The following is a 22,850-nucleotide window of genomic DNA, read 5'->3' as shown; positions in this document are numbered from 1 at the left end:
CAAAACGGCCGCCGGGGGGACATAGTTGCAGTGAAATTCTCTCAAAGCGGCATGTGAGGTGTCGATTCTCATGTAAGTTGAGGCCATTTCACCCCACGCGGGGCCAGGAGCAGCCCCGTACCCTCTTCAAAACGGCCGCCGGGGGGACATAGTTGCAGTGAAATTCTCTCAAAGCGGCATGTGAGGTGTCGATTCTCATGTAAGTTGAGGCGTAGATTCCGAATTTTAAGTCAGAAATCGTCAATATCTCAAAGTGACAAAAACACTTAAGCATGGCAATCGCTCTGGCCTTCATCTTGGAATAAAGAATGCATCTTGGGTTGGGTTCAGTTATGTCGAAAGAGCTGGAAATGAATCGGATAATTTAATGGTGATTGACATATTTCACCGGTGTTCTTTTTCAAATGTACACAAAGGATTCATATTGGTTTCTGGTTCTTTCATTATTAGATAACTGGATAATAGATGGTTCTTTTTGTAATCGATTTTCTTCTAGCAGGAGCGTGCGTTTTGTTGCAGATAACGCAGGAAACTGTAGGTGTCGCTTCTACTAGGAGACGAAACCCTGCGCTACAAAAAGCACTCAATTATCCAGTTGTTTTAATTGCAATTAAACTGAGTGCGTTCATAAACAATAACATAGGAACTCTGAATGCAGATACATACTTCGTCGGCAAAAAAATTATATTTTTGTGGGAATTTTTAAAAATGAAAAAAACAGACGCCCATCTGAGTCCTTTGCGTACATAGAAAAAGAATACGCGTGAAATTTGTCAATTACCATTAAAATCACCAATTCATTTCCAGCTCTTTCGACAAAAATGAACCCAAGCAGCATTTTTAGTCCAAAATGTAGGCCAAAGCGGTTGCCATATATAAGTATTTTCGTCACTATGGGATATTTACATGTTTTGACTTGTGATTCGAAATCCACGCCTCAGATTAAAAACAAATCGACACCTACTATGCCGCTTTGAGAGAATTTCACTGTTCCTATGTGGGCGAATATTGGAATAGCGGACATTTCAGGGTGAAAAAAGTCGATAAATCAAGTTCATAATTTCCCTTGGAAGTTATGTGTTTTCTTAATTCTGGACGATTTCTGGGATCTGAAAACGTATATGGTCCCAATGTTATGAATCGACACCTCACATGACGTCCTGAGAGAATTTCACTATTTATGCCCCCCATGGCAGCCATATTAGAAAGAAGAGGGGGTTGAGGGGGTTCCCCTGGCCCCTTATAGGGTATAAGCCATTGCAAGTCTCACATTTGCGATTTATGTCTTGAAATTTGGAATTTACGCCTCAAATTACATAGGAATGGACACCTACTATGACGTTCTGAGAGAATGTCACTATTTATGCCCTCCGCGGCGACCATATTGGGGGTAGGAGGGGGTGAACCCTGGCCCTCCATAGGGTGCAGTGGCATTGTAGACCTCCCTTGTAGGTTTTCTGACCTAATTAACATAAATGAAGACACGTCATTCGACAGTGAAAGGTGCATCTTGGGTAATTATCATTAAAGTTGAAATTTTGGCCGCCACTGATTGCGGCCCTAAGGGGTTGAAATTATTTTTCGACACCAGATATGAATTCTACGACCAAAATTACATATAAATGGATACCAAACTCGACAATATTCTCAAATTTTGGAATTTTGACCCCCGGGGCGGCCATTTTGGGCGCCATCTTGAATTGGGGGCACCAGCATCATTTTTGGACTTGACAACATCGAAAATCGGATTCTACACGAAAAAACGAAGAGAATGATGTATCATTCAAACTTTATTACACAAGCTGCTCACAGGAGTACATCTGCAACCACACTAGGCGTCAGGAGTTTGTCACCAGATGGTGTTTTTTGGACCACTTTGAGGGCCTAGATGAGGGTGATGGCACAGGCTAGAAGGCGGCAGACAAAGTTTTTCTAGTCACCCTGGGTATGATCTTTAATAATAGACTTGTCTGCTGAGCGTCAGGAGTTTGTCACCAGATGGTGTTTTTTGGACCACTTTGAGGGCCTAGATGAGGGTGATGGCACAGGCTAGAAGGCGGCAGACAAAGTTTTTCTAGTCACCCTGGGTATGATCTTTAATAATAGACTTGTCTGCCGAGCGTCAGGAGTTTGTCACCAGATGGTGTTTTTTGGACCACTTTGAGGGCCTAGATGAGGGTGATGGCACAGGCTAGAGGGCGGCAGACAAAAATTTTCCGTTTCAGTGCATGCAAGGCTATCGATTTAGGGGGTCAAAACACGTATCCCGAGTTTGTCACTCAAAGTCGTCTGGCTCTCGGACTATTGATGAAATGGGCAAAATACATCGGAAACGGCGCGACAATGACCTGTCCACAGACGGAACAAGAAAGTTTACCTGTCTCTGGACTTGACAATTTCACCAACAGGGTGTTACATTGACATCTGATAAGAATCAAAATAATCGGTGGAACAGAGAGAGACTGGAGACTTTTGGGTATACGGTGTACTTGGCAAACGAACTAGGTGACGCATGGGTAAAAATAACAAGACAAATTTCAACAAGAACTACGTAATACTGTATTTGAGATAAGAGGGTGAAATAAATTATTTTTAATACCTTCGTACAAATTAATTAGGAATTCATAAAAACATAACCATCTTTCAACAATTATCATACACGAAGAATCTGAATTCTAAGGGAACTCTCAAACTTTTAACAAGACAAAAAAATAACAGGAAAAATATTTCTCAAGGTCCATTTTGAAAACTCTGAAAATTGACAGTGTCTTAGATGGAAGTTGAACCTTGCATTCAATCCAAATTGCTTACAATGTGGCAAGTCCAAAGGCCAATAACACAACTGGACATTTGATTAATAACTGTGCATTTATATGCAGCATTTATAATGAACTTACATTGAAAAATAAATAGTACTCATATTAGAGAACCGCTACCATACATCTTATAAATATTTGACAAGTAAAAAAGTAATATCACAAAACAGCAACATTATTACATATTAGGGCACCAGCACGAGACAAAGAGCAATTTTTTTCTAAAAAGACAGTGGACCATCTTTATATGAGTATTAAAATACTGCACACAGGGTGATTCAAAAGTTCGGTACCAGCAGCACCAAGTATCACCCCTGCACCTTTTGATCAAATTGAGATAGAGACCTGAAATTTTGTGAGTGCTCTTAGGTCAAAGGAAACGACTTTTGGAAACCCCCAAAATTGTAAAGAGACCACTCTTAAAAGGGGCAAGAACTTGCAGGTTACAGGGGAGGTGTGGGACTTTTGGATCACCCTGTATAGTACATTAATTACCATTAAGGCTAACAGATATGGTGCTGTTCCCAGCTAGGAACAACTTATTCCAAAGAACTGCTCCCTTAGACAGTTTCATGGCTAATGAAACCTAGGGAAAAGCTGTGATGTTTAGGGATTTCAGAAATTGATCAACAAAATATTGGGCTACTTTTCCTTCAGGACTGAAAATCATAGGCATATTGCATTTCATTCACAAAAGCGTAACACCTTAACTCAAGCATTGCAGTTATCTAAATGCAAAATTTTTCACTCCGATGAACATCTATTTTATTTCTCAAGATTTAAGTACATCAAAACAGCCCCAAAAATAGGGAAATGATATTCTCAACTTTAGAAGCAAGAAAATCCACCTAATCAGGAAACATAAGAGCACCTGAGGACGCAACTAGGTACTTGCTTACAATGTCGCATTATTTTGACATTGTTTATATCCATTATTATAGCCAACATTGTTATATCTTTTTGGTATGTCTTCCCCCTTCAAATCAAGACAGATGTAGAAGTCTTGCAAGGTAATTATTTTCACGACATTCTCAGCTTTTCAAAGAATAATTGGATGTATTCATGCTAAAAGGAACTAGGGAGGGGCTAGCTAAAAGGAACATCATAGGGTTTACATGCGACATAGTTCTTTTTAGCATAAACATGTCCAATTAACTATTCTCGGACTTAGCCATCTAAAAGAAAGTCATCTTGCTGAGTTTCCCAGACCTTTGTTATTGCTTGCTCACCTTACAAAGGGGCAAATGTGGCAATGTGTGCAATTCATGTAGATAGGTATTCTGTAATTAAGAAAATTTCATAATGCCATTTTTATTTTAAAAGTACAACATTTATTTTATATGACTTCAGCTCATTAAACCCTTTCAAACAGATGTGTCACATCATAAATAACCCTTGCCTTTCACAGGTGAAAATGAGGCTTCACTATTACAGAATAGTAGGTATCAGTTTCCAAAGTGAGAAATTCTTAGTTTCACCATGAGGAAGAGGAGACTACACAGTGATTAAGGCTTGCTGTAGACTTGCTAGAAAAATGACTTTTTATGAGGACGAACAAAAATGGAAACCAATTTTAAAGATAGCTTGAGTAAACGTTTTGACAAAGATAGAAACCCTACAGAAGTAATAATGCCAAAATAACCTCTCAGCATAAATTTTAACAGCAAAACAAAAAAGATAAGGGGGATTTGGTTCAATGTCAAAAACCTCCTATGAATAAAGTAAAAATATAAAAATCTGGACCATTTTTCCTTAAAACTAAAGAACAATAGCAGCAGTCAAAAACTAGATGCAATAATCTACGAAATCTACAAAATGCCGATCAAAATAGTTATTTTTGTCAAGAAAGGGGAAAATAATTCACAGTATTTTCTTCTTATATGCAAAAAGTGCAAAAAAGCAACAATTCGTGTTTCTTGATGTAAGTGGTCTTGACATCACATTCTACACAGAGGAGAGTAATAAACAGCGAATTTTAAAGAGCTTTGACTTAAATTTTGAATAAGAGGACAGACTACGTATTAAGAGACTCATATAAAAGGGCACACAACTTTCAAGTTCTGTGGCAGTACTTCAAAGGCCTTTTCAATCTCCAGTTAGAAAACTTAAAATACATCTTCTGGTCAATCTGGATGCTTAAGCTTGTGTTCAATTACACTAAATTATCAAACCGAAAAGAGCTTTTGATAATTTTACATTATCTTTGATGAAAAAAAAAAATCTTGAATACGTGAATCTCCTATAACAGGTAGAATTTTTTGTCCATACATCCAGGACCAATCCAAACAGGTCAGTCACGAATTTGTTTAGGATCTAATGCTCCACCCTATTATAGCATTCATGACATAAAATCGACTTACATCCTAGAATGATCTTAAAAGAAGTGCATAAAATTTACATTCTTTGTTGCCACTGTGCAGTAGAATTTAAAACTCGTTCTAGAGAATGATTGACCTATGTGGATGGTTCTTGCTCACATCAAACTTCACTGCAAATCCTAACTACCAATTATTCATACTTGAAAACTAGCTAAACTCTTAATTTCATGTATGATAGTTCCATTGATCAGTTAAAACAGCAGCAGCAGTATTTCTCAATGTGAGAAATGGTAATTATGATACACCGGAGGAAGAGGGGACTTCACATGAACAGTCAAATTTTACAAGAGAGCGACAAAACGCAGTTTTGCTGAAAATTATTGATTTTCAGTTAAAGATCCTAATCGATTTTTACACACCAAAAGAACATGTAATTCAATCTGTAAGGCCTTAATAGGCATTTTTAAAGATGTTTAAGCATTTAATATGGAGGGAGTCAAAAGTGGCAAAGGTGAGGACTCCATCTCAACTGAGCTGGGCGGCTGTTATCAAATGCTTGCTTGGTAGCAAGGTTATGCTTTTGTTTACAAACAATGATATAAAAGGATGTCTGAGTTCAATATATAATATTGAGGTCATTACTTGCGCAAAAATTCATTTTTAGTGATGTAGAAACCAGATTTGCTGGGTAAAATTGTTCTAAAACCTTAACTGTGCTCCCTCTAAATCTCCTTCTTCAGTCTCAAACTTTGAAATACTCCAGAAAAGTTGATTTTTGGAATTTTTTTGTATTTTTTTGCAACAAATGGTTAGAAATTAATCCCTTAATATGTAAATTTAGTTTTCTTGATTTATATATTTATTATCTTTAGTGCCCCTTCCTCAGGTGCATCACCATTTACAAAATATTACAAGAAAGATTTACCTCTGGTGCATTACTGCCTCTCAGAAACCTAATCTCCTCAATGCATGTCACTTTAATTTGCTAGTTAGGAATGATGACTGGGCAATTCATACATTCATCTAAACACCAAAACAAGAAGTTCAATCCATAAATATGAATTTGAGAGCCTCATAGTCCTTCCTGAAGGCTGATTTTTAATGTTATATCTTACGTTGATTAGTTAAACTACCTAATTTTACTGCTGCCTCAAGAAATGACAACAAAACGGAAAAATTAGCCAACCTATCTGTACATCATCACCTCCCGACTTTGATACATGCACATGTAGGCATCACATAAAAGTCTCTTAGCCGGCTCAGGTAAGTGCCGCTCGTCTTTGAAATGATTCAGTACTTCTGAGCCTTTATCTGATAACCAATAGGGTAAATCAGGACACGAGACCATTTCCGGAATGTTGTAACCATTTTGTTCCCCTGTAATGGAAAAAAAAGAGGTATGTAGAAGAGCAACTTAGACTAGAAACTTGGAGGTTTTTGATGAAAGCTCCGAAACTTTGGAAAACTTTTTCATAAACTTGCTACATTTTTCTTACCATTGAACCATTTTTTAATGGAAATCAACCAAAGTGCAATTATTACAATGATTCTTTGTGTATTAAGAGGGAGAAGGAGGTGCTAATTCCGTCTTGGCATTATTCTGCTTAGAGTCTAAGCCAAATAAGTTTACGCATGTTTAGACTTCGACAGCTGATCATGTGACATCAGTTTAGCACTATAAGTAAATGCAAGAATCAAGATGGCGGATCTTCTGTTGCTCTAAAAGTATTTAAACCTATTTGGCTTTGACTCTAGTTAGTGCCAATAATCTTTCATTTACATCAATCATGCATGATTATGATGATTCATACATTATTTTTCAACCAAAAACAACTCCCGAAGAAGGGCGTATAAATTGATTTTTTAAATTAAATACATTATGGTGCAAACCGAAAGTGTACCGCAAAATCTACCTGGCATCCTTCAATAGAAGAAGTATGTCACGAGGACCGAATACCTTCATGGCACAGTCTACTCAGTATGTCCATACAAAATTTAAAAGTTCTTTTTAAAAACACAGTTTTTGATTGTTGGCCTTTATTCGTTTGGTTCCTTCATTCAAGTGCATTTGTAAATCATGTTTCGAGAACGTTTTGTAAATTACTTCCACAAGATAGTGCTCAATTCCTTCCCTTTCCTTCAGCCTTTTTTTTCTTATTCTTACTTTTGTTCTCATTCTGCTGATCCTTTAATAATTTCCCTCCCCTCTCGCCTAAACCATCGATCAAAAAACCAATGTCATACCAAAACAGCTTTCTTTTCTGACTAAACTAATCATTTGAAATACCGTTGCCCCCCTATTAAGAAATAACACTACGATTCTTAAAAAAGTAAAATTAAAAATTGCATTTCCAATTGGCCATTATTTGATAATAGCAGTGTATTGGCTGAAGGTTGAGACACAACGAATGATGTACTGAAATGGAAAAATAAAAAATGCAAGATTACCTTTGCGATCAGCCATGGAATCAAAAAAACACCATGGCGCATCACTGCCACAGCCAGCTTTAACAAAAGCAACATAATGTGATGTTTCAATGCAAACAACGGCAAACAGCTCCATATAAAGTCGAGGGATAGGGAAGTGATCAGGCAAGTTACACAAGTCAGATGGAATATTTAACTTCCGATATGTATGGTCCCTTCGTTTTTCATGGTTATGAGCCTGAAAGATAACAGTTCAAAATTATTATTGAAAAAATGTGCCTTACACAGTTATATCAAGAGTGTTAATAAACTATAGTTACATCATTAGCCAAAATGGGAAACCAACATTGTTCCATATTGTCTGCTACCATTTTATTTTTTCAAAGAAAAACAAGCCAACTTTAGAGCTTGGACTCTATACAGAATATTCTGCTGACACGGAGGAAAAAGTAAGGAACTTTTCAAGAAATCTCGTTCACTGGTTTTCTAAATAAAACTACAGTCTGGCAGGAGCTTGAAACTTTGCAAACAGAGATATGCACTACAAGGTCTACTACACTTTGGCCATGAATTAAAGAAAAATTGCTGAGCTCCTGGTTTCAATCCAGTTCAAATTTTTCCTGATGACAGTTTCGATAATTTCATTAGACAGCCATTTTTAAATTTTTTTTATTTTATTTTTTTAATTTTTTGAGGGAGTCTTGGAAATTGCAAGATGACTTCCTTATAAGCATGGACTTTTTTCAGTTTTGATAATTGTAAAGTAAAGTATTTTCAAAATAAAATAAGGAGAAAAATTAAAGCAAACTACCGTTTCGCAGCACTTTGTGCAGAAGGCGGTACATTGCAAACCTTCCTCACACAGTCGAAAACACTTGCTACACTCGTACTCAGCTAATTTTCCGCAGACAGAACACTGCCTTGGGGCTGCAAAAAAAAAAAAAAACAAATAAATGCTCACATAAATACATAAACAGGCTCATCTTTACCAGTTTCAAAAGAATTTAGGGATTTTTAGTTTACACAGATTGTTTTTTTTTATTCTTAGAGGCATCAATAAATACATCCTTTAATGAGTGCATACCTAGGATAAAATATAAGTACTTATGTGGCAGTTTTTTTTTAACCACAAAAACACAATGAAATGTTGTTTTCCCAAAAGTCAAGTTTTGGAAAAAAGTTTAATGGCCACAATAATTAAGATGACAAGACACTGACACTGAGCACTCATGATGTAAGGCAGTGTAGCAGTGAAAAAAACTGTAAGTGCATTACTTTTTCTCTGTAACGACTATCGTTATAGCCAGAATCTCCCTGCAACGAGGAAATCGGTCGGTCCTTTGAACCTCCTATATTAAATATCGACAATCGTTATAACGAGAATCTCTCTACATCGAGGAAATCGGCCGGTCCCTCAAGTTCTCGTTACAGAGAGAAAGTACTGTAATTAAATTCCAATTTTTTTTACTTTGGATAAGTTTTGTGTGCATTTGATTTTTTTCGTATAATGGTGACAGCAATAAACAGGCCAAAAATATTAAAGTTAAGCCTTTTTACCACAATAATGCTGGATTGTATATTCAACTAAAGCATTTCAGTTTTGTAACAAAATTAAAATGATTTCGAAAAAATTCCTCGTCAGACGATAGGAAATAAAACAAATGAAACAAAATTAACTTGAACATGAATACATGATACTGTTCTAAATACTGCTTAGTGTGGGCACTAACTCACAATTCTCAATTACGTCAGTAACATCCAGTAACTGGGAGGGAAGAATCCTGGGATACATTTTGTAGGACTTGCCAAACCTCGGCATTTGAATGATTAAACACGAAGGAACCTGTAATGATGAAAATGTGATGAGAACAAGGTTTGCTTGAAATTCAAAAAAATGTACTAAAGTATTCGAATGTAATCTTTATTTAAATACAAAGTTTAAAATCTCTTTTTCGGCATTTTGGCTGTCTTTTCCAAAGAAAACGAATCCTTGATTAAGCTATTAAAAATAATGAGTAGCCAGTTAGAAGTATTTTTCTTCAATTAAGCTGGATTTTATTTGTTCCACTTCTGATTACATAAAGCCGATGAAAGTGCTGGAGCACATACCTTATTTGTGGTATTTCAAAACCTCCACTCCCAGTTTTCCCACTATTTACCAAAATTTTCATAGATTATTGAATTCACACAGACAAGTAAACTTGGATAAGTTTCCAAGAAATGATATTGGATATTTTTCCATTCAAAAGATAAAGTACAACAGGAAGTCTGCAATGTTGCAAACCAAGATACACACTTTTCAAGTTTTATTGTTAATATTAGTCACTCATAATATCACATATTAATTGATAGTTTTCCTAGTTTTGAGTCAAAAAACATTTTTATCTTCACAGATTTTTTTAAAAAAGAAAAAAATTCAGTGACAGTGGTCTGTAGGATAGCCCTCTCCACTCATACCATTTTTTCCTCTGTACAACTCGAGACTCTTCAGATTCAAGGATCAGAGGGTTTTAAAGAAAATAAGTCGAATAAGATTTTGACTTTAATTCAGCCAGAGCATGACCTTGGTTCAATGACAAATTAAGCTTTTCATAATAAAATAAATAAAATAAATTTGCATTTTGTACCTCTTTTAATTTAATATCACTTGTTAAAAAACTTTGCTCAAAAAGCTGTTGGACCGTTGGGAGTTTCAACTGTTCATCCTTTTCCACAAAAAGCTGATAGTAATATGCTTCTTGACCGGAACTCAGTTTTAAGAAGGGCTCAGCTTTCAGAATCTGCGCTAGCAAAGAATTCAAAAATTCTTCAGGATCTGCAAAGAGGAAAGACATGACAGATTAAAAAAATGACAGATTTAAAAAAAAGCTTACTTGAATAATTTTAGTTTCCTCCAAAATGCAGAAGACTTTCATTCTGTCTATAAATACCAAAGAAATATTGTAGGTTCGGGCAGCATTTGAAAGATTTGAAATTGGAGAAACTTAAAGAAAGAAAAAAAAAGATCGTTGAACATGATGAAAGTTGTTATGAGGCTGCTTTAGAAGTTTATACTTCTTAATAAAATTTCATTTATAATTAAATGCAGCTTCCATTAAAATTCAATTCTAATCAATTATGAGAGCTGTCATATTGCTACTATTTGTGAATTCTAAGTATTTTGCATGATTTTTCCTTGCGGTGCAACCCTTGCCAAGAACAAAAAAGGCTATATGTACATCACTAATGAGACAATCAAACAAATCTCACAGAGGAAGGAGAAAAGCCACCGGATCTGCCATTTTGATTGACAAAAAACGGCTTTCTACAGCTATAGAAATAATATCAGATTGTACCTTTTTCTTCACTAGTGAGACCAGACACAGAACTTAGCTTGTCCAAAAGTGTTCTAAGTTTCATCACTCTATCCGCCCTCACGTACAAATTTTCTCGTAAAGGGTTGACTACTTCTTCTTTGAGTACCCTCTGAACTTCCTCATATTCAGGGATATCAGCAATCGTCCGAGGTCGAAACAATAAACTATCAAAGACACTGCAAAAAAAGAAACAATTATAATTGTTTTTAAAAATCATCCCTACAACAATAAGAATTTTTGAGCTAAAAAAGGTGCAGAAAAAAGCAAAAGCTGGCAACTCTCCATATTTCTAAAATTTCAAATTCCTGTTCCGAGAGGGAAGAAAGATACTTATCTACACACTGAAATAACATCTCGCTTAACTTCGGCTTAATCCTACATGCAGCCTGCAGGAGAGCAAAAGCTAAAGGGCAAATATTGTGGAAAATCGTTTTCGTGAAGAATTAGGAAAACTGGCCAAATATCCGCTTATGCCCCAGAATACATTGTTACTGAGTAGAACCTATGATATACAAACATATTTTTTTTTTTTTTTTTTTTTTTTTTTTTTTTTTTTTTTTTTTTTTTTTAGACATGAAGGATATCAGCCGATCTCCGAGATATGTTGTTTTTTGCTATTCTTAAAGCTATTTCAGAAACAGTATTACAAACTGGAAATAAGATGTACGTAGTTCCAAAAATTTTGAAAGATAAAAAGTTATATTCACACTAATTCTGGAAGAGAGAAAATTCTAACCTCGTGAAAGTGAACATTGCAAAAAGGGTGGCATCTAAATAACACGAGTTATGATGTCCTTGGATTCCTTTGTTTTTTCCACAGACTGACTCAATATCCGACTCTTTGTTGATGGGCTTCACAATACCAGGGATCACAGGCAGACCAAACTCTGGAGAAACATGAAAAAAAAAGTGGATGAGTTCAAATAAATTATCAGAGTAGAAGAAGGAAGTTTAAGCAAGTATTGGATTTGAGCAAACATGTAACTTCCAGAGATTACCGATGTCATCTCTGGTCTGTCTTGCCGCTGAAATCCCATTGATTCAATGTATTCTTGCATCGGTTATAACAACATTTGACTGCTGATTTCCACTGTACTTCGAATTGCTATTGATTTTTTAGCTATGGAATTAAATGTATGTAAAATACATTAACTTCCTTCATTCTAAGAATTTCAACTTACTTCTAAAGAAAATTCAAGATGCCTACCTCTACTCCTGATGATATCTGACGATGAGGAAAATCGGGGAACATCATCAAGAAACCGCGTGTCCTTTTGACACTCGCTAAGAGGACAAAAGAAGCCTCGATTTGGAGGACATTGAAAATACCGAATATCTCCCATCTTGCCATCTGACCATTCATCATCTTCTTCCTCCTATGATATGAAGAAAGAAAGAAAAAACAGGAAAATTACAGAGGACAGTTACAGGTCTATTTTAGAGAAAGAAGAGTCTTTTAATATTTCATTTGAAACTTGATTGGTTTTTGAACCAGTAACTTAAAACTTGTTCTGCTTGCTGAACTTCTATTTCTCCTTGTACAAAATATTATGATGAAACACAGTAAACCCTTACTTTATTTAACCACATCATTTTCCAATTTGCCGCTATTCTAAATGGGGGGGGGGGGGGGGACCTATTGTTTGATAGTCATGGTCAATCTTTGCATTATTAAAACTTGATTCCATTTCTCTTAAAAGAGCCTTTCTCCTTTCTAGAGTTTGTCAGGATGTAAAGATAATGGGCAGTTTGAATAATACACTTTGTTTTTTGTATTTTTTAGATTACAGAAAAATTACTCATATTGATTGGAAAATGAGCAGTTCCATTATAGCACTCTCAGACAAGATTATGCGAATTAGCCTTGGAGCAACCAATCATGATGAATCGCTCGCAGCAATTGTGGCCATTTTTCATAGCATAGCAGTTCACACTTGTCAAGCTCAAAAAGCGAAATTCTTAAAAATTGCTAGCATTTACATGAGATTTTTCGAAGCTCATTTTCTTCTTTTACACATTTTCGTAGAATGCTACCTAAGTTCTCAAGTAGGTATCAAAACTGAACAAATTTGACAAACTTTTAAAATAAAAACTGACTTCGGGGTCCGATTTAAGCAGCATGATAGAGTGGTTTTTCCCGCAACAGTCATCTTAAGCTGGAGCATTAAATTAATTTAAAACTGGTAGAAACACGGCAACATGTAGATTTTTGCACGGCAGGATAGATAATAAAAATTGACCAGACACTAACCATTTCAATTCCAGCAAATGTGATATGTCTTCCCTTGATAGGCCCTACTGGCCCGATCCACCGAATAACGCCATAATGATGCCTATCTTTCACATCTACTACAACAAGGGAACCAACAGAGAATTCCGAGTTGGCTGCATCAAAGTCAGACAGATCTGCCACATTGTCATAGCATCCGCAGCTGCCATTTTCATCACTAGAGTCATCATCTAGAATTGCGGACGGAAAGTGCGGTTGACAATCTGGACATAAAAAAATAAGTTAACATACTTGGTTTGGTTCTAGGATTTTTTCATGCAGATCATTAACGAACAAACCTACACGATGTTCTAACTCTACTGGATGCTATGTTTAATATGCGCCCAAAAATGAGGCTTCGATGCCCACAAAATATTTTTGAGTTTTATCCAAAGACGTTGCCTAAAAAAATCAGATGCAACCTGCAGCAAATTCTGGAGCAGCAATCCCATTATATATTTAAACTCTTCCTTCATTAGCACCCCTTGCAAAGTTTCATGCACCAAGAATGATAATACATACCAAAAAGATCATTTTGACCCCCGGGGAATTATGTATTTCTCCTAAAAATTAGGCTCGCCATCTTCGAGGGCTCTTAAAATTTTACCCTGAAGTTGGAATACAGGACCTAAAGATCTAAAAAATCAACTTGGGGCTTTAACTATAAAACTATGGTCATTCAATATTATTATGAACTGACGTACTTTGGGACCGTGCTGAACTGCCGTAAACATCATTGCTCTCGATGTATCCAAAAAGTTCTAAAACTGGTATTGGAATATTTTCTGAGTACATGGCCATTTTCTCTGCAGAGAAATTAAATAATTCACTCCATAAAATGGTTAGGAATGATGAAACTCATCTCAATCAATACTAAAGGACTGAAGCAGCAACTTTCAATGTTAACAATCATGACATTCAAACACTGAGGCACTTAAAGGGGATAGGGAATCAATTAACCTCATTAATTCAAATAAATAGTTATAGGATGAGACAACAATTGAAATGATAAAAAGTGAAAGTAAAGTTGGGCAAATGGAAAATGCAGCAGTCACTAAATATGTGTAGCTCTGATGAGACACAATGCCAGACTGAGCTATTTTCACCAGAGGATAAATATAGCCGCCTCTCTCCCCCTTTTGGGACCTAAAATTAACTTCCACTTTTTCCTGCCTTCTGCCAATGTTCGCTTCCTCTTCACACTTCCCACTTCCCACTTCCTTTTTGTAATTGACAACTCAGTATCCACCTGATCTACCTGTCTTTTCATTAGTAACTTCTGAATTTCTCCTGCTATGCATAACTTTTTGACGGGCATTCTTTTGGAGCCTTCGGCCATCTACAGTCAAGTTACTTGAGAAATCACAACGATTCATAACAGTAAGAAAAGAAATGAATGGCATTTGAGTGCTTATTCAAAAAATGTCAATAGGATCGTCGGATATTTAGGAACTTAAAGCGAAAATCTAAGGGCCTTCCAACTGAAAAAGCTTAGGGCTCTGTTTGGAAAAATATGCCTTTTGAGAGGAACTTTTGGGAAATCCTCAAAGTTTTTATGTGAGGGAAGGAAAATGGGAAAATTGCTGGGTTATTTTGTTTTTTTTTCTTCCCCTACTTTGGGCCCCCCTAAAAAATATATTTCACTGTTATAACTCTGCGAATTTCCAATTTATCTTGAGATCAATGTCAATGAGGAGTCAGCACAAAAAACTCAAGAGCAAATAACAGTTGATATTCTCCCCCATCTTTCTTCATTTTATTCATTTGTTTATTTTTATTTATTTTTTTTTTTTTTGCTTTGATAAAAATTGATAGTAATGTGAACTCAGTAAACGAGTCGATAGAGGATTGCAGCTCCTAAGTAGTTCATTTTTTTTAAGCCTTCATACATTTCATTTTCCATGTAAAATCATAGTTTCTAAACTATTCATGGCTTAGAAGAATTAATTTACACTTGAAGCGCTATATGGTCTTACTTTTTTGGGATTTAGATTTAGAGAATTTGTTTTTTTTTTTCTCTCTCTCTCTCCTCAGAAAAAAATATTTTTAGAATTCCCCTCGCTCAAACAGCCCATGTCACTTTTTATACAGCATTAGTTGGTAAAAATCTTCATTCTTTTATTGCTAAGATAAAAGAAATATAAAATTGAACATACTATTATTGTAGGCGACTGTGGAATGTTTGTTAGAGTTATCCAGCAAGGAACTTATTTTGGCTTGCTTTGCGTGCACAGTGCTGACATTTGTTGAATCTAGAAAATATAAATCACTATCTAACATGGAATGTTCAAAATCCTTCGAATTTGGAAATGAATGTCGTAAAGCTGGACTTTCGAACTTCTGCTGCTTGCTATTCACTTCATTCAAAGAAATTCTGTTACTGCGACTCAGTCTTAAATCCTCTCCATCCATTGCATCTTTACCGTTTTTATCTGTAAAGGGAGGAGGAAAAAATTATGTTTCACCAAGAATTGAAGTTCATTTCATGAGAGTTGAGAAAGTAATTAAAAATATCTTTTTTATTAACAAAACAACTTAATCTTGAGCTTTTAATGAACGAGTTTTTTTGCCTTAACAGAGAAATTGCATTAGAAAATTTCACTGTAAAAATAAGTGCTTGATAGGCAGAGAAATTTTAGTTTTTTTTTTTATTAAGGTGAATCCAGGCTCAGAACTTCGCAATTTGGCCACCACGTCGCGCTGCTCAGAATAGCATTATATATTTGCCAAAATAATAAAAACCGTAATACTTATTCAAGATTGGGGATCCAGGGGATATAACAACATACTTGAGGAACATTCAGTAAAAAAATCTTCTCAAAAGTCCTAAAAATAAAGTCGTAACTACGGCGGAAAGTAGTGCCCATTGCGGCAATGGGAGAGAGAGAGACAGAACATGAGGGAGTCGGTTGTGCGCTCGGCCGCCGCCTCTGAGCTGAAAGTTTCAGCCGTACTTTCTCTGCGCTTGTAATTCTAATTGCCAATATTTTTGGCTCAAAAAATCAAGCAAAAAATAATCTATATCTTGTGGATCTGCTTTTTGTAATTTGAGGAATATTATTTCAGTAATCGTAGAAGGAAAGTGAAATTCTCAGTGGTGACTGGTGGCGCTATCTCTAATCTTGAATTATCCCTAATCGAACCCTGGATTCACCTTAACAAATGGCAAATGCGCAAATATATGTATTCAACATACTTGCCAAAAAAAATAAATAAATAAATACAATATATTTTTACAGTCACTATCACCCATGGAAAATGGTAAAAAAAAACAGGTTAAAGACTTTGTATGTCTTGAGAGACGAAAGATGAGACAGCCAGGCCAAAAATCTGACTTTCTTTGAAATAATGAATTACGCATTTAATTCACCCACTAGGTGGAGCTTGCTCCGTGACCATATGCTCAAACCTTGAATTGATTTGGACGTATTTCTGTCAAACAGAACTAAGCGCCAATTTGAGTTCCTTTTGAGGAATTTAGAATGCCGGATAGCGCGTTCTGTCAAACGGAACTAAGCGCCATCGAAAAGCATTGCGAGTATAGGACGGAATGAGCCCGACGCCCGGTTCCGCCGCCAATCCAAGCTCCCCTCTACCTTCCTCTCCCTATGGCGCTTAGTTCCGTTTGACAGAAATGCGTCCATTTATGCAACCTCTCTGAATTTGGCAGCAGAAAAATTAGGAAGCTGTGCTGCACTGATGATGGGTCCAATTAAACTCAATACATGTCAGCAGTTTTATTACTGGTTCATTGTAATTGGTGCTGCACCAAACAGCATAACTCTCTTGAGAGGATATTTGTGTTTTGATGAGCTTTTTCTCTCTATGATGAAAATGGCAATTTCTCGCTTAAATTTAAACTTGTTGGCAGGATCACCAATACTCTCTCTCTGAACAAAAGTGCGTTGAACCGTCATCAGTTGTAACAAGCGTGCAACCGTATCATTTAAGCAGAGCACAACACTAGGGATGGTTTTTACAGGTTTGCTGTCTTGCAGTTTCCTCCTTTCAATAGATGCAGTCAAGCCTACATGATTCCTTTGAAGACAATTTTAAGCCTTGCGTGAAACCGTTCATGAGTGATTATGTGATGAAAAAGTTCAGTTTTTATTATGACATTACAAACTTACCAAGCATAATCGGGTCTCCTTTCTTGTATACTTCTGAAATAGGGACCGTTACAAACCCCTTTTCCTTGCTTGTATCTAATGCTCCTTTCTGAAACAAGAATGAATAGCCATTTTGTAGACTCCAATCATAATTATGAAAATTTTATACAAAAAAAATGCAAAATGAATTCTTAGGAGTGAAAAGGTTTGAGTTAATTTCGAGAAGGTGTTGTTAGACATTAGATATTTTCCGCTTAATATTAAAATTCTAGTCATGAATTAAGGGAAAATCAGTGTTTGCAGGGACAAAACAAGGAGGGTCAAATTAGATGAATCCTGCAGTTACCCAACCAATCAATTCTATTTTTTACAGTTTATAAATTATTCAATTATACTTACTTACAAGCCACACTTACCTAAATCTCTCTATTTTTTCTCTCTATAGGACAACTTGATTCCCATCTGCTGAGAAAAGTGCCTGCAGACTCAGTACACTTGAAAAAAAGTGGTACGGCCAATGCAAAATGTGCATAAAGGAGTGAATTTTAGAAATTTCTAATTAGCTTACGATTTTACCTTTTGAAATTGTGATAAGTTTTCTTACGTTACAAAGGAAAAAACAGTTAGAACGCTCACCACTTTCAGTTGGACTTTACTGGCACTTTCAGCATTTGGTATGAAATACTGCACACTGCAATCAATGGGTTGTTTTCCATCTTTCATCCATATAACATTTTCTCCTTGCCTGAGATTTACCAAAGGACCTGAAAAATACATTGAATGTTATGCTAGCTGATCAGTTCCAAGCTGAAAGAGCACTTGAAAACAAATGAGTAAAATTCAGATCTTTAATATCTAGCCAAAAAATTAAATTCAAAGAGTATATGATATTGAACAACCTCTCTCTCCCCTCCCTAAAATCATTGCAGGTGTAAATATGGAAAACGAAGAAATGGGAGACGTCCCTTCTGTAGCGGAGAGAAAACAAAGGGTTCTTCTTTGTAATTACAAGAGCCCCATATCATTACATGTTTAGCTAATTAATTTAGCATAAAATAAAATTAGAATGGAAAAAAATAGAGTAAAATTCATTCAAAGTACTACGTAAATACATTTGGATGGCATTGAGCAGATTGGTTGTATTCTTGTTTGTCCTTTTTGGAAAGGGCTAATGTGTTCAGTGGAAAAATTTGGATTAACTGTTGGCGAATTACGGCTGGTTTTTTTTTTTTTTTTTTTTTTTTTTTTTTTTTTTTTAACAATAGGGCCTGTGCAATGGAGGATTAAAATTGAAAGCCTTCTAAGGTGGCACTGAAGAGATGGAACATTTCTCCTTGGACTTCCAGGTGTAACTGTATTGGATCACTGAACCAAGTGCGAATTTAAGCCGTATGATGTCCGGAGTAATTTTAGTAATTTTTGCCACGCAAACTTGTGTGTTATACGTGAAATTCAGAGGAGGAAACAAAATCAGAAAGCTTATATTCTTACCTTCTCTAAGAGGTCCTTTCTATGCTATTCTCAAACAGGTATTTTTTTAAGATTTAAAAACTCCAAGGTGATACTGAAGTTTAATGGAACACATAGTGGTTTTTGAGGCCTTTTGGAAAACGCTAAAAATTGAGTAACACTAATTTTCTTGACCATAGCCATTAATTTGGTGAAAAATTAAAAACCTGATGAATACAAGAAGTACTGACTTACATTGATACTTACCAGATTTCCTACTAGAACCATACTGCGAATATAAGGCGTTGGACTTGGATGACATTATTCCGCTTCTCCTTTTCAGCGAGTTCACAACTGGAAGAGAGTTGTAACTGGAACTTGGTACATCTCCTTGAGGTTTGGTGTTGCTCAACACTGATACAGGACGTATACGATCGACAGTGACAAGAATTCCATTCTCAGATTTCCTGAAGAATAGATCCTCTCGATCAAGATTCGGCTCGGAATCCGGGTCCTGGTAATAAATATAAGTAGGTAAAGATGAGATGAGGTTAATTGAACTAGAGATCCAAGAGAAATTCCTTTATTTCATGGAATACTTAAGAATCCTTTGAAGAAATTTTACTGTACTTAGTGTTTGCCATTGTCACTGGCAACCATGACAGCCACACTATCATTGCTAAAAAAATTTTAATTGATGAGAACTTTCCTAATTCACCTACACAGTCAAAAAATCTTACACCCATAATAAATAAATCTTTTTTAATTAGGGAAGAGTTGAAAATCTTGAAAAAGCCACAAAATCAAGAGCTCTCAATGAATAATTATCTACAAACTCATCACATTATAAGTTATGACTAGTAATGAGACTTGGATACAAATTTTTGGTTTGGATCAGTTTTTTTTTTTTTTTTTTTTCCAGAGAATTCTCAAACCAGGCTAGATTAGCCCCAATTTTGCATATCCTGAAGATCATGCGATTCATAATTTTATTCTTGGCATTTTCCGATGTTCTGTTAAGGTTCTACACCACACTTTTCCTGATGGTATTCATGAAATAAGTAAATGTTACTTTGGCACATGACTGGTTGTATACACACACAATTTTAAAGCTGAAAAAATCCATTAGCTGTCATGAGAGCTAGCAAGAGTATTTTCTGCTTTCCTTAGTCGAAAGAGCAGTTCAGAGTTCGGCAGGAGGACTTGTAATTCGCACATAAATTAAGGTGATAGGACAATATATCCGATTTCCATAGTTACCACTTCTAAAACCACTCACATCAAGAGATCACCCAACTTAATTTGGCAGTTTAGAAACCTTGCATGGAATTAGCAGGGTTTAAAAAACATTGCACCTCATCCTCCTTCATCCTCTCAAGTTCTATTGGAAATAAGTTGGATTCTGCAGCTGACATATTCTCACATGAAAGGAAGTATCAAGGTCTTGCAAGTCTAATTGGTGTGAATTTGGTCTCATACAAAAACCTTGATGTCATGCAAACTTAAAAGCTACAGAATCAAGTGAACTTAAATTTGCACAATCATTTTTAAAATTGGGAAACAATTGGAGTGATAATTTAACCTTGTTGGTAATTTGAAGGTAAAGAGTATCCCTCCCCGCTGTAGAAAATTTTTTTTCACTTAAATGGGATAAGTAGGATAGCTGAACTACCACCAGTTTCACACTTGGGAATCCTTCGAAGCAACTTCCCACTTCAGCTTTTAGGTAGGAAAACAGGAATGTGCTAAAATAGTAAATAAGGCAGGTTGCAGGAGGAAATTTTGTAGAGAATGATAATTTTTGATAGGTTCAATGAGATCTGAATAGAGTTTTTTTTCCAAATTACTAAGGAAATAGGAAAATGGAGTCCTATGGCCTTAAAATTTGTCTGTGTCTACAGTCAGCTCCAAAGCTCACTCTGCAGACTGATACAACTTCACGATGTCACTCAAAGAATATTAAAAGTGATATATCCTTAAGTCAAGTTTTAAGATGATGAATTAAAAATTATATTAAATAAAACCTAAAGCGTGCAAAATCAAGCATAGAAATGGGTAGTAAGGAGGGTGAAATGGTGAATAATGGTAAGAGTTAAGCAAGAATTGGCCCAATTCAGACGCTCGATCATTAGTCGAACACTCGTAAAAGAGCTGCTAAGTATATATAAGCATATCTCACTTCTGCACAACTGGCTCGAAAAACCAGATTTAGCTCAGCTAAAACTAGTTTAATGAAATGGCTCAGTTGAACAAACTGCAACAAGAGGGTCAACTGTCTGAACTGAGCACCATCCTTCGTCCATCTAGTTTTCTTCATCTACTCTAAGACTTTAGAACAGCTGGTAAAAGAAAATGATGAAATATGTTTTCTAGGAACAATAAAAGGGGACCGAAGATAAATAATTTAAAATTAAAAGATTCCTTGAAGAGACATCAAACATACAGTTTGAATTTGGCACGGCCATAAAGAGTTTGTAAGAAAAGCAGGTGAAAATCTGCAGTTAGGCAAGGACATTAGTTTGACTTTATATTCTAGCAATTAGTACAGACGGAGTCGAATCAAATCAAATGTAATCAGAGATTTGCCATTTTTACAGTTACATTGACCACTTATTGCACTTCTCAAGTTAGCGTATTAAAATAGCACTAGTGCTAATTTATTGTATTACATTTTAATCGAACATCGAATCTACAGGTGTTAAGCTTTTAGTTAGGAAAAAACTGTTGGAAGGTAAAGTAAAGAAATATTGCAAGAGCCATACCAAGAACTGAATCTCTAAATACAATCCAGGGCCAATTGTGGAGGTAACTTTAGGTTTTTGTACAACTGCTAGGTGAGGTGACAGACCATCAGGCAAGAAAAATTCCACCACATCATTAATTTGCAAGCCAGCCACTTTTGCGCACAGCTTAGGGTCAGAGGCGATTCTGACCCGATCTTCAGGTGAGGGAATAGCTATGATGTAAGGGAACACAGCTCCAGTAATTGGGGTCAAAGCATCCACAGAGCACTTCCAGCTATCAGTAGAACTGATATCCACAGGATCGAGAACTTTGATTGATGTGTAATCGCTTCCAAGAAAATCTTCCGATTTAACAATACTGCCAAGCAAAAGTGCGATTTGATCTTCTGGTGAGCTACCAGATAATTTTTGGACCAAGACACTCCGATTTACCACAAACAATGTGCTGGCATAACTTCGCCGCCCTCTTAACGAATCATATGCCATTTTTTTATTTGTCTTCAGCCGTTCATACCCAACTTTCCGATAATAGAGAGCATCAAGGAACTTGACATGAGTTATAGACATAGAAAAAGAAGCAAATAAAAAATTAAAATACGCAGAAAACGAAGATAATCAGGGCTACACCAAAAAATGGGTTCTACGGTACTGTTTTGTCATAAGTCTCTCATGCAATTCAACATGCTCAGGGAGGGGTTCAGAAAACACGGCATACTGAAAACTGAAAACTTGGGCTGAAAATTGAATTGAACATAACTAAAAGTAGGGAAACAGCCTGTACACTACAAAAAAATAGAAAAAAAGTAGGGAGATTCAAATTTACACATTACTAGTAACTGGAACGAGAAGTCGAATGTTTTAGGTTAACGCAAGAAGTTTGTTGAATTTGGCAAGAACCAATATTTTACAAGCTTCGAAATGTTCACAGGCGTAGAGTTGCTTAATATCTGTCGAACTGTTCAACTGAATAACAAATTACTATCTGCAAACTGTAGAAACTTTGAACTTGGTAGAATTGCCAATACAGAGATGTAAAGAGGCAGAAGAGGCTGACGAAAACAAAAACACATCACTCGTCAAAATAAAGAATAATTACCATACATTTGACAACGCTGTATAGCAGCCATGCCAACAAAAAACGTAAGCAAATAAGCAAAAACGAGTAGTAATGATAAATTTTTTACCGCATTTTCTAAAGTTTACACCCACAGAAATTATACCTGAAATCATCATGACAGCATGTGAAATTAATTTTATTAAGTACAGTTTAATAATATGCTCCTTCTTGCAGCTTGGTTTCACAAATTGATTGCAATGATACTACAACGGGATCATCCAATACGATCATCTGATGAAATTCAG

At 35.9% G+C, this 22,850-nt stretch overlaps 1 protein-coding gene across 5 annotated transcripts; it reads right to left on the bottom strand.

Annotated features, from left to right (window-relative positions):
• Positions 1 to 2,535: 2,535 nt before the first annotated feature.
• CYLD (ubiquitin carboxyl-terminal hydrolase CYLD) lies at positions 2,536 to 22,534 on the bottom strand. Of its 5 annotated transcripts, none has more exons than XM_019057498.2 (15): positions 22,312 to 22,534; positions 21,507 to 22,034; positions 19,012 to 19,258; positions 17,932 to 18,059; positions 17,317 to 17,404; positions 15,343 to 15,618; positions 13,169 to 13,410; positions 12,125 to 12,293; positions 11,654 to 11,804; positions 10,897 to 11,093; positions 10,189 to 10,376; positions 9,296 to 9,404; positions 8,373 to 8,488; positions 7,583 to 7,799; positions 2,536 to 6,511 (listed from the first exon to the last, which is right to left on the bottom strand). In XM_019057498.2, the coding sequence occupies exons 2-15, from the start codon at positions 21,972 to 21,974 to the stop codon at positions 6,321 to 6,323; spliced, it is 2,787 nt and encodes a 928-aa protein (XP_018913043.2). In that variant the 5' UTR covers positions 21,975 to 22,034; positions 22,312 to 22,534; the 3' UTR covers positions 2,536 to 6,320. The 5 variants fall into 5 exon arrangements, with proteins under 5 accessions (XP_018913043.2, XP_018913044.2, XP_018913042.2 ...); XM_019057499.2 differs by having other exon boundaries at positions 22,319 to 22,534; XM_019057497.2 differs by having other exon boundaries at positions 21,507 to 22,534.
• Positions 22,535 to 22,850: the final 316 nt, after the last annotated feature.

This window comes from Bemisia tabaci, chromosome 1 (genome assembly GCF_918797505.1).
Source record: "Bemisia tabaci chromosome 1, PGI_BMITA_v3".
In the NCBI taxonomy this organism is placed as follows: Eukaryota; Metazoa; Arthropoda; class Insecta; order Hemiptera; family Aleyrodidae; genus Bemisia; species Bemisia tabaci.
The sequence above is the reverse complement of the archived record's forward strand: the minus strand, read 5'-3'. Positions and strand labels throughout refer to the sequence as shown.